We start from the raw sequence: 11,235 nt of genomic DNA, 5'->3' as shown, positions 1-11,235 counted from the left end.
ATATGAAATATGAATGAATATACCCTGGTCCTAAAGACCTCACCAGCTTATTTTGTTCTACGAATTTTATTTAAAAGATATTCTGAAGTATTAGGTTGTAGTCAACGTCAGTCCAAATATCAAATGACCTTGTCGTAACCCAAACGTACGTTTATCGGCTGCTGACGGCTAGATTTGCATTTGAAATGTTAACCTACGTGCGTGAGCGGTCACACACCTCTCAGCAGATATATCGAACTGAAAATTTATTTCCTAAATTAGACTGACTCATATTTGTTATGTAATCAGCTGAAAAAGTATACGTTTTTATTTTTACAACAACGCGTTCATCAAAGTCAGTAGTCAGGAAAATAGTAATGATGTATGAATAAATTAAATTAAGATTTAATGATCTGATAGTGACGGAGACGAGAGACGGACTTCAACTGGAAGATGGTGTGATGATAGTGACGTCACATCCGGGTATTTGTTATTTATTCATACTCCTGTGCTTCGCCATCAAGAACGCTTCGCCGATTCGGAGAAGTATCGCATCGCATGGTATCCGATCGCAGATGTAAACATGTCTTCAAATTATGTCCCATGTTGCAGTGCGCTCTAAAGCAGGCGTCGGATATTGCGATAGCGTTGCCATTGACCGTCGTCTATCTTGTTTCCGCAGGTTCTTTTGACACTACATATACGCAGATAGGATAGGACAACTCTGTGGGTTAATGATGGGGTATATGTTCGACAGAAGTCATTTCACAATAGTCGCAGTTTTGCTTGTAGCAGCAACATCCACTTCAACAGGTAAGCTATTCGGGGTGATGTTTTTGATACACCTCCATGAAACCTCCAAAGATGTATCAATCGACGTAAGTTCCCTATCATGGTTTAATCTAACTAAGTTCTTAACTTGTGTATTTCTCAAACTTTTTTGGCGTGCTCGATTTGACAAGATTACATTGTTAGTGTGATATCGTGGTCTGAGATGTATTCTAGTGGGGTTATACGTCATAATGAACTCGTGTTAACATTTGACTTATATATTTAAGATGGCCATACTTTTTTACTTTTAGATGCGTTGAGGTCAAAGGGGTGGGGTGGGGGTGGGGGTTGGTTGGTGATAAAGTATATCTGTGTATCAACAGATTGGTAAAGTGGTAAAAGGAGACCGACACGTACGTACAGTATTTATTAGTAGATGAAACACATAAGAATTGTTATGTTGAACATGGAATCGAAAATATTAATAATCAGATATATTTGCCTTTCATTGTGGTCTCGGTTGATGACGTACGTAGTTAGTTTCGAAAGCTAAGGTCACCTCAGTAGTTTCCTATATCCCGTACGTACTTCAGTTGCATGGTCTATTCTTCGTACAGTTTTAGCAAACGCGTTCGAATTGGTCACTTTTCATTTGAGGTTGTATTTACTGCTGTGGAAAACGAACCTTCAACTTACTAAGATCTCAGACCACCTGAGCTAAGATATACACAGACTAAAGCTTGTTGTCCGATGTGGTAGATTATTCTTAGTGGGTGATAGCGGGCCCTTTGTGGTGCGGATATAAACACCAGGTAATCATGATCGTATAAACACTTGAAGTCCCCCAAAAATGTACACTGCAACATCACGGAGTTCGTTAGAAACACCACCCTACTGTGAGTATAATTCAACCAAGCAATAGTTTATACACTGTATCAGCACGTCGCAACAACAGTTTTAGTTTGTCTGGCTTAATTTGCTGAAGCGCGTTTTCCTCTGTCGTGTATATTCTGTCTCTGAAAGTCTATGTAATAAAAATGATAGTAGATAATCACAGCCACAAGAATTCATTTATTATAGTTTGGATTGACCTTTCCAAAAAATGTCCGTTTGTTTGCAATGTAAGAAGTCACTTTAAACTGGTAAAGTTGAAATCATTGGCTATATAAACATCTACTGGCTGTTATACGATACAAGGACAGTGATGGATGTATTGTGTAATCTCTTTCGTTTCAGAGTAATATGTTTTTACTATTAGAGTATTTTTTTTTCTTTTCGAAACTCTCAAATGAAACCCTGGAGAAAAAACGCAGGCGATGACAATACTTTCGAAAGTGCGGTATGGACATTGTGGGTGATGACAAAAGAAATGTCTAAAGCCCAATATTTTCACCCTATCCCCCCTTTCAATTTATTTACTGAAGTGAATCCATGCGTCAATATAGAAAAAAAGTCAACGACCACAACATCCGACTACCTTACCCGAGGCTCTCCTTTAGCTTGTTGTTCAACATTTTGCCCTTGTAATCCAGCGAGGGTCAAGGTGACACTATAACATGTTGACGACCTACCGAAAGCAACGACGTACAACAAAAATACTAAATATTAGACCATGGAAATGTCCAATAGCCGCAATCAAATATTCCCTGCTTGTGAGTTTTAATCATAACTTCACCAAGAACAATGCGCTGAAGAAATAACTTAGTTGATTGTGTCTACAAATCATCAATGTTTCTCATATAGCAGTGACTTTTTAGTGTACGTACGTATTCACTAAACTAGTACGGACCTTAATCTGTTTGCTCAACGTATCAGGGTTTATGTATGTATAAATCAATCCGTGACAGTTGGGGTTGTACAGTTGGCCAGTATACAGAACACAAGTAAATCAAGGCAATTAACATATCTGGGTTTAGCTGTAATGGACTCTATACACACACAGGTAAAATCAATGCAATTATCGACCATGTCTGAGTTTAGGCAAATTGGAATGTATGCACAAATCATTCAGTGGCGGGGCTGGGCAGTATACATAACACATTACCAATATCTGGATTTAGCCTAATGGGTACGATACATCATGGAGTAATCAGTCAGTAGCAATTAACATATCAGGGTTTGTAAAGTTCAACCTGTGCATGGCAAGTACATGTAAACATGTCTGGGTTTAGCGGAATGGGGTGTATGCACAAATTAATCTAGGGCCATAAACTATTCATTACAATGGGACCAGACTATCAAGTATGGACCTTAGTTTGTTTGCTTAACGTATCTGACATTAACTTTAATTACATGGCATGGGGATTTGTGAATCAGGTCATATGTATAATTAACATATATCTAAACTTAGCTATTCATAGATCAATAAGTACATGGTAATTATCTTACATCTGTCACGGTCCTACTCTATCACATCATATACTAAAGGTAATACTTTTCGGCACCTTCAGAGCCAGTTTTAATTGACCACTGATAAAACGACGTTCCGATCACAGGCATCACTAAAAAACGACCATAATGGAAGTACATCGGTGGCTGGACACAATTTGTCGAAACGTTACATCTACAACTTAAAGTTAAAGTAATCAATGGCCTAAAAAGACGCACATAGTATAAACATGACGCATGCAATATTCAGGTAAAATGGAAGAAAATTTAGCCATTCAGCCAAAATGAATCGTAGTCTGTCTTTGTGTTACAATTCGGAGGTTCTTTCCACAAGTCAAGTTTCTAGATTCCGGTAATTGAGAATTCGGTAAAACACATCGTGATGGAAGTCTTATCGATTGTAGCTTGGAAAAAATATAATGTATTTAAAAAAAGTTACCTACTGCCCACCACGCTTGTTACATGATTAAGAAAGATTTATGTAATATGTTTTTTTCCGTTCCAAGGTTGTTATTTTGACTCTTACGGTCCAAAGCGACAGCACCATCTTGGTTGGCAATGTCGTAGACAAACATACATATATTATCTGCACGCTGTTTAGCGCTGATCATATGGGTGGGTGATGTTTCATTTTCAATGATTTGTCAGTGAATGCAGTTGTTATCTTTCTTTGCTATAGGTGATACTGCTGGAGCTCCAAAAAATTTACGCTTTCGATGTCCAAATATGAATTGTACGATCACGTGGGATCCACCATTGGATGCAACAGAGAATGAAACTGTATATTATACAGTGCGATACCAAAGGTGTGTTCTTTAAACATTTCTCTTTGGTATATTGACTGATGTAAATAACTACATTCCACCACCATCCCCACCACCACCACCGCCGCCGCCGCCCCGCCGCCGCCGCCGCCGCCGCCGCCGCCGCCGCCACCACCACCACCACCACCACCACCACCACCGCCGCCGCCGCCGCGCCGCCGCCGCCGCCGCCGCCGCCGCCACCACCACCACCACCACCACCACCACCACCACCACCACCACCACCACCACCACCACCTTTTTTACTGCATCGTAAAAGAGTAGCAAAGCTTATCATTTGTCGATATCATTGGGTACAGAATCTCTCTCTCTCTCTCTCTCTCTCACACTCTCGCTGGTGTCTCATTTATTGTTAGTTTGGGTTAGATTATGCCTATATGAAAAAAAAATCCCATCTGTGAAAAAGCACACCAACCCGTTCCTGCTGTTACAATATAAAAAGCACTACAATCTAGCAGTAGCTGCAAATGGAATGTGTTGTTGAAAATGTTTTGTCAGGTACAATCACGTACTCGTAATATCGTACACCCTAAGCAGTATTGCATCACTATGGATAAACATATTATTTGTAGCTGTATACTCGTTAAATTAAATTAAATTAAATCAAATCAAATCAAATCAAATTGATTTGGGGTCCGCACCCAAAATTCAGCGTCCTCAGCGGCGATCACGATTCCAACTTGTTTCTGTACTGCTTATGGATAATATTGACCATTGATTAACATGTACAATGTACAATATCTGATTATTTTTAGTGAATGTATATTTTTAGTTACATAATGAAGAAATGTCCACGTTGCAGCTCGTACATGTTTAAAGCTACAAATTAACATCATGACAGATGAACTATGCACCTGGTACAAAGTGTCTGGTAGATAAAATAGCTACCTGTAATTGTTATCTCTCCTCAGTTGCCATAAAGTCGTTAAGCACGGTTTGGTGGACAAACCTGAGTGTTTCAACACCACACACGCCTCTTGTAATCTTGGTTCCGATCTGAGGGATCCCCATAAGTATTGGTGTGCTTTTGTTAAAGCTGATCGAAATAGCGGCGGGAATGGAGGCATGACTGACGAACCTGCTGTCATGCATCCTGCTAATGATGGTGAGAATATATTATAGTACCAGTAATACTTCACTGATGAAATGTAGATGATATACCAAACTTATACTGTCCACAATTAGACTGTTCTTTATTCGTAAATGTGTCGCGTCATCTTCATTGATTACGGATCGGAGAATGAAATAACAGGGACGTGGCCCTTTCAAGTTTCATTGGATAAGTAGAAGATATATCCCCGATCTCGAAATTAAAGAATTAATAACTCAAATCTCTCCCTCGTTGAAGAAATCTCAGTACCCCTACCAGTAACTGTTAAGCGTTAAGGGATCCGCCATTGTTTATGGCTTGGCACGTTGGGGGGGGGGGGGGGTTACGAAGGATTTTCACGGGGGTCATTCCAAAACACAAAAATACACGTGGGGGGGGGGATTATATTACAAACATACTGAAGTACTTATATACATATGATGGAGCTTGGACACATGAATATATATATATATATATATATATATATATATATATATATATATATATATATATATATATATATATATATATATATATATATATATATATATATATATAATTGTTTTTCGGGGATGGGTCACTCAAACATTTATGTAAGGGGGGGGGGTGTTAATCAAATTTCAAAAAATAAGGCGGGGGAGGGGGGGGGGACTTATTCAATTTTTTTGTTTCGTTTTGCACGCCAATTCTTTCCGACCCCGCATCCAGTAATTGACAGCTCCCTGAACGGCCTGATCGTTGGGCTTCAGTAAATAGGATGATAAGTCGTTTTATGGAACAAAAGATTCAAGAATAAAACCAGTTGACGAAGTTTATATCCTTCCATGTACATATTTAAAGAAGAGAAAGGAATATAAGTAAACGACATTTATTATTTGCAGCAACCGTAGAGGGCCCAGAACTTGTAACAGTGGAGACAACAAGTCGTTCAATATATATCGAATGGCTGGCACCGAAAACACCATACGGTGATCACCATGGTAACCTGCATCGTGTTGACCACTTTCAACACGTTGGATATAACATGACGTATTGGACTGAACCACACCCAAGTAAAGCGGTCAGTATACCCTTAGACGTACTCATGAATTTTTAAAAGAAATTCTAAATTGACGTCACTGGCTTTATCAAAGGCCCGTGATTCAACACCTGGTTCTTGCATGTGTGCTGTCTTATCAGTAGAGTGTTTCGGAATAAGAACCAACTATTTCTATAGCTTTGTCAGACAACAGTTTTTCACACTCGGCAACAAAAGTCTAATCCCAATCTGACACGTGCCTCTAACTTTCCAACATAGCACTGATGAACCTAAGTCATGTATACCTATACGTGTTATTGCCAACTGTATTTCCAAGAAAACACCACGAAAGTGAAAGACAGCTCACATGGAATTTTTAAAATACAATAATATAGTGGTAACTAAGTACCAGGAATGCATTGAATGGTTACTGAGAGCTCAACTCAAAACGATAGATAACACAATTAAAGGGAATGTTCACTCAAACATCAATGTAACTTGAACTAATTGATAAACTCTTTGACAGTCAATTTGTACAATTTGATTAATTAATTTATCAGCTATGTAGCTTGTATCCCGGTTTTACTTACCCAAGTTCATGTCTATCCCCATACATGTGCCTGTTTTGGCCCGCCCTCTTGAGTTCAATCATTAAAAAAATCGTAACGTCATAACGTCCACTGCCCTTTCATCTTCAGTGTTATTCTACATTGACAGGTTTCGTTCGTGCAGAATCATCATCAGTCAAACCACGCAAGACACGCATTGCTTGACAGTGACAAACTTATCTACCCTGGAAAAAAATACACGATCGTTTTACAGGGAAGCATAAATTCAGTTTACGGCATGGCTACACAAACCACAGCGATGACTAAAGAAGAAGGTAAATATTATTCTTATATATGCTACTTCTAGGATCACAATACGAATAAATAGTAACTCCGAAAATACGTTTCTGAGGACATTTCCTTTCGCTAAAGCTAGGTAACTGAAAGGGGGAATGCCACTCCAGGAAATTATGGTGTTTTCATAAACTTTAGGTTCTGGAGAGTGATTCCATGATTTCACCTCTGACTATCTCTGTAAACGAAATATGCTCTTAGGAGTCATGAATATCTGGTGTGCATGTAGTAACTATTCATGACTGCTAAGACCCATGATGCAATAGTGTTCCAGTAAAAGAAAAAATAGAATTGAATTTGGTGTTTCCGAGTAACCGAGCGAAAATATTGTGATGTGAATTCATGAAACGACTCTCCAGAATCCGAAGACTATTTCATGGCGGGCATTCCCCTTTAACGTGATTAAGAAAGTAGTCTGATAAGGATGAAATACCAACACTCGTAATTACTTACCTTATCAGGTATCTTTGACCCGTTAGGCTCAGGTACGTGTCATCTGAAAAGTGGGTGATATGCATGCTGTCGACTGAAACAGTCGGACATTTCAGGTACCACTGAGTTTTCTCTATATATCTGTTGCGTGTAGAACAAAGGTTAATTATCGCTGAACGAGATTCTGTTCCATACACACTTTGTATTTTCTAATCTACTTGGGGGCAATGTATAGTTTTCTTTCCATATATTATTAATTCCTAAAGAATCATACTTCTCACAGTACCAGGTAGAGGTGTACTTATCACAAACGTTAAGACAATGGATCTGGATTGCGTGATTTGTGAAGACTTAAGAGAAGCTACTGTTGAATGGGAGGCAAGTTCAAATTCGCATATTTGAGAGAGAGAGAGAGAGAGAGAGAGAGAGAGAGAGAGAGAGAGAGAGAGAGAGAGAGAGAGAGAGAGAGAGAGAGAGAGAGAGAGAGAGAGAGAGAGAGAGAGAGAGAGAGAGAGAGGAGGGAGGGAGCGCGAGACAGAGACAGAGAGATCATAGCGCTGTACAATTATTACCTCTGGCACAGGCCTATATCTACACAACGACCCTATATACACCGTAACTTTCTTGAGAATACCACATGACATGTGACTTGTGTTAAAGGTTTAGCTTTCCGGAAAAAGATTCCATTTTCATTCTAACCGCACTCTTGAGATTAATCAGTTAGTTGAATAACAAGAAACTTAAAGAAAAAAGGATGAAAACAGAATGGCATGGAAATGAAATCATTGTTGTAGTGGTGTTTTCGGTAACATGTCGTCACATCCCTTCCCCAGCCACTCGAGGATGAATACAAGAACGGCAAATTAACACACCAGGAAGTTGAATATTGGATACACAATCAGCGTGAGACCGCTGCAATACGTAAAATAAACATCGGTGAAACATCAGCTGTATTACCAGATATTTCCAGGTGGAAAGAATATGACTTTGTTGTGTACTTGTGTAACGCTGTTGGGTGTACCCCTCACACGAATTATCCTTATCTTATAGACAAGGATGAAACAAGTAAGTTTACAATGTACACTCAGTATTTTCTACAGAAAAACATATTTATAATTATACAATGGAAACAAATCGAGTTTAGACAGAACGAATTGTTAGTTACTACATTTTATTGGCTGGCTCGATAAATACAACGAAAATCAAGAAGCCTGGCCAAACAAAATCTACCTCAGCGATGTTTCTAAATCGCCTCTGGCTGAGCAAAAAAAATTAACATTAATATTAGCACGTTTTAAATTGAGTGGCATGGCAAGATTGAAATACAATTGTTACATTACAGCTCAGTTCATATTTTGTATAGTGGCCGCAGATTTTAGTCAATTGACTCAAAATATCAGAATGAACGTGCCAACGTTGGTTTACCTTCATGACTTGTCCTTGACAAGTTACCAAGTACATTTATGTGATCATTCCTCAAGAACAATATTGAAAATTAAATTAGAAATGTAAGTTTGACGAATACCAATACATTTTTGACGAACATTAAAATACATGTAACCATATGAATAGATAAAATAAAATAGCAAAATGAAATTTATATATGAATACAAATATTTGAATTTTACCTTAGAAAGAACGATTTTAAGAATACAAATGTGTACTTTAACAAATGAAACATTAATTTTAAAAAACGAATGTGACTTTAAGCATGAAAATGTGTTTTATTTCAACACATGGCCTGCCGTAATAGTAGGTATTAAGACTTAGTATTTACATGATAAATGACAAGACTTTATCTCACTTTTATTTTCTCTACTTTACAGTCATGTAGGTCCTCCAACCAACACAAGGGTAGATTGAACGAAGGTAACCTCGTTCACCTGGCACTGATATAGCATCTAACGATCTGATATTTCGTGTGGAATGATATGAAGAAATGTGTCGTTTGGGAGAGTGACCATTGACTTCACGAATGCCGCCTCAGATAAACGACTAATGATTGCAGTGTAAACAAACAATATTAATCAATATTAATTATTAATTACATTAATTGCGGCGTATATACAAATAATACAGAATAGGGCTTACGTAATCTTACCGAATTATTCAAAATATTCCTGTCTTCCCATGTGACATTTGGACCATTTGAAATTTATCCAAGTTGACTTACATCAAAATAATTGCTTCATTTAAATATTACTCAGTAACTAATACACATCGTAACCATGGTAACAAGTTCCTGTTTAATGTATTCACACTATCTTGTAGTTCTGTATTACTTTTCCATAAAGCCTGATTTGAACAGTGACATGGCATTTACTTTAGGGGTCAATATATGGAATCTGTCAATTTGAACTTAATTATTAACTATATAAGACGTGCTGCTGGCTTATGATTGTAATCTTTTGTAGGACGTATAGTATTTGGAATGATGGGTGAGTGAGGCGCCCTCATACTAGTGATCCAGCCATCTATACAGTCTGTCTGTCTGTCTGTCTGTCTGTCTGTCTGTCTGTCTGTCTGTCTGTCTGTCTCTCTCTCTCTCTGAAAACATCATCCCCATCACCAATTAGACATCAGGCGTGTATTCATCAATACATAATGGGATTTTAGCGGAAGAACCTTATTATTAAATGTTGTTCCCTTTCAAATTCTTTTGGCTATTCGTTTTATGAGCAATTACAATGATGTTACTAACAGTGATAACGTTACTTTTTGGAATATGTTTTTGAAGCGACTGCGTACGTAGCTTCCTATTTTAATACTCAGATCACTATAGTGGTATGAGTTTAATACAATGCTATCGTTAAACTTGAGAGCGTTTATAGTGATCTGATATTGAAGAGTCTGGCTGTAATTTTCCTTTTTTTATAATTTGAACGGCAGCTTGAAAAATAATCAACACAAGACGAATGTTTCTTTTGCTAAATGCGCTTTAATACGTTTGCATAATTTAGGTGATTGTCAACATTAATTTATAAGAGCTGTAATACTAAACATCCATGTTCACTCAGAATATATCACATAACCTTGCAAAACTGGAAGTGAAATTCCAGAATCATCGACAGAAGTTCCCTATAGAAGTTAAATGGTCGTTCCCGACACCGTGTAACCGTCATTGCTAAAAGAAGTTTCACAGTATGATAATGACCGGTTTTGTACTTTTTCTCGTATTATTAGCTTTGTGAATTACACTTAATCAAGTATAAAGGCATTAATTTTGTAAAGCCTGAAAGAAGTGAGTAGGTTATCACTCAGCGGTCACTTATACGTTGCTTTCGTTTATTTCTCCTGGCTGAGCCTCGTCCATAGCAGGATTGTTGATTCCCCATGCAAGTTTCTGTAGTGTATAAGGCAAAACAAAAATCGACAGAAGTATTAGACACAGAGTAGTAAATATCAGAACGAGTAAGAACTGTATAAGGTGGGTCCTACTTTTGGTATAGAGGCTGTTATTCTCCGTCTCAGTGCCAAGCTTCATACAGAAAAGCTCCACCAACGGTGAAATGTCACAGTCAAGTCACCACGTTTTTCTCTGAACGCGAAGTTTACACGCACGCGCATCCAAGGATGTTGGAAATATACCCTAGGGTTCCTAATCCTGTAACCTTTTGGTAGTTCTTTCAGTCGAAAATATCCAATACCCTTACATGTTATTCCAGCTATACTGAAACATGTTACAATCATTTCTAGAAACTCACACAGCTATTGCCAGGAATTCACATGATGTGATACATAGCATCAAGGCATACCTTTTTTCATCTACTCTCGATTACCAAGAGTCGTTTTTTTTGCTTATTTGACCAACGCTACTATCACACAGCAGCG

At 38.1% G+C, this 11,235-nt stretch overlaps 1 protein-coding gene across 1 annotated transcript; it reads left to right on the top strand.

Annotated features, from left to right (window-relative positions):
* The first annotated feature begins 498 nt into the window (after positions 1–498).
* Positions 499–10,313, top strand: LOC144436622 (uncharacterized). Its single transcript, XM_078125448.1, has 8 exons — positions 499–792; positions 3,818–3,944; positions 4,874–5,067; positions 5,934–6,112; positions 6,788–6,953; positions 7,688–7,782; positions 8,238–8,469; positions 9,231–10,313. Exons 1-8 carry the CDS (start codon positions 714–716, stop codon positions 9,236–9,238), a joined length of 1,080 nt encoding a protein of 359 aa, XP_077981574.1. The 5' UTR covers positions 499–713; the 3' UTR covers positions 9,239–10,313.
* Positions 10,314–11,235: the final 922 nt, after the last annotated feature.

This window comes from Glandiceps talaboti, chromosome 6 (genome assembly GCF_964340395.1).
Source record: "Glandiceps talaboti chromosome 6, keGlaTala1.1, whole genome shotgun sequence".
Lineage (NCBI taxonomy): Eukaryota > Metazoa > Hemichordata > Enteropneusta > Spengelidae > Glandiceps > Glandiceps talaboti.
Note: the sequence above shows the minus strand (reverse complement) of the source record. Positions and strands in the feature narration are given on the sequence as shown.

Coding starts and splice junctions, on each gene's coding strand:
- LOC144436622 (XM_078125448.1), top strand. CDS start 714: ATGATGGGGTATATGTTCGACAGAAGTCATTTCACAATAGTCGCAGTT. Junction 3,945..4,873: donor TATACAGTGCGATACCAAAG/GTGTGTTCTTTA, acceptor ATCTCTCCTCAG/TTGCCATAAAGTCGTTAAGC. Junction 5,068..5,933: donor CATGCATCCTGCTAATGATG/GTGAGAATATAT, acceptor TATTATTTGCAG/CAACCGTAGAGGGCCCAGAA.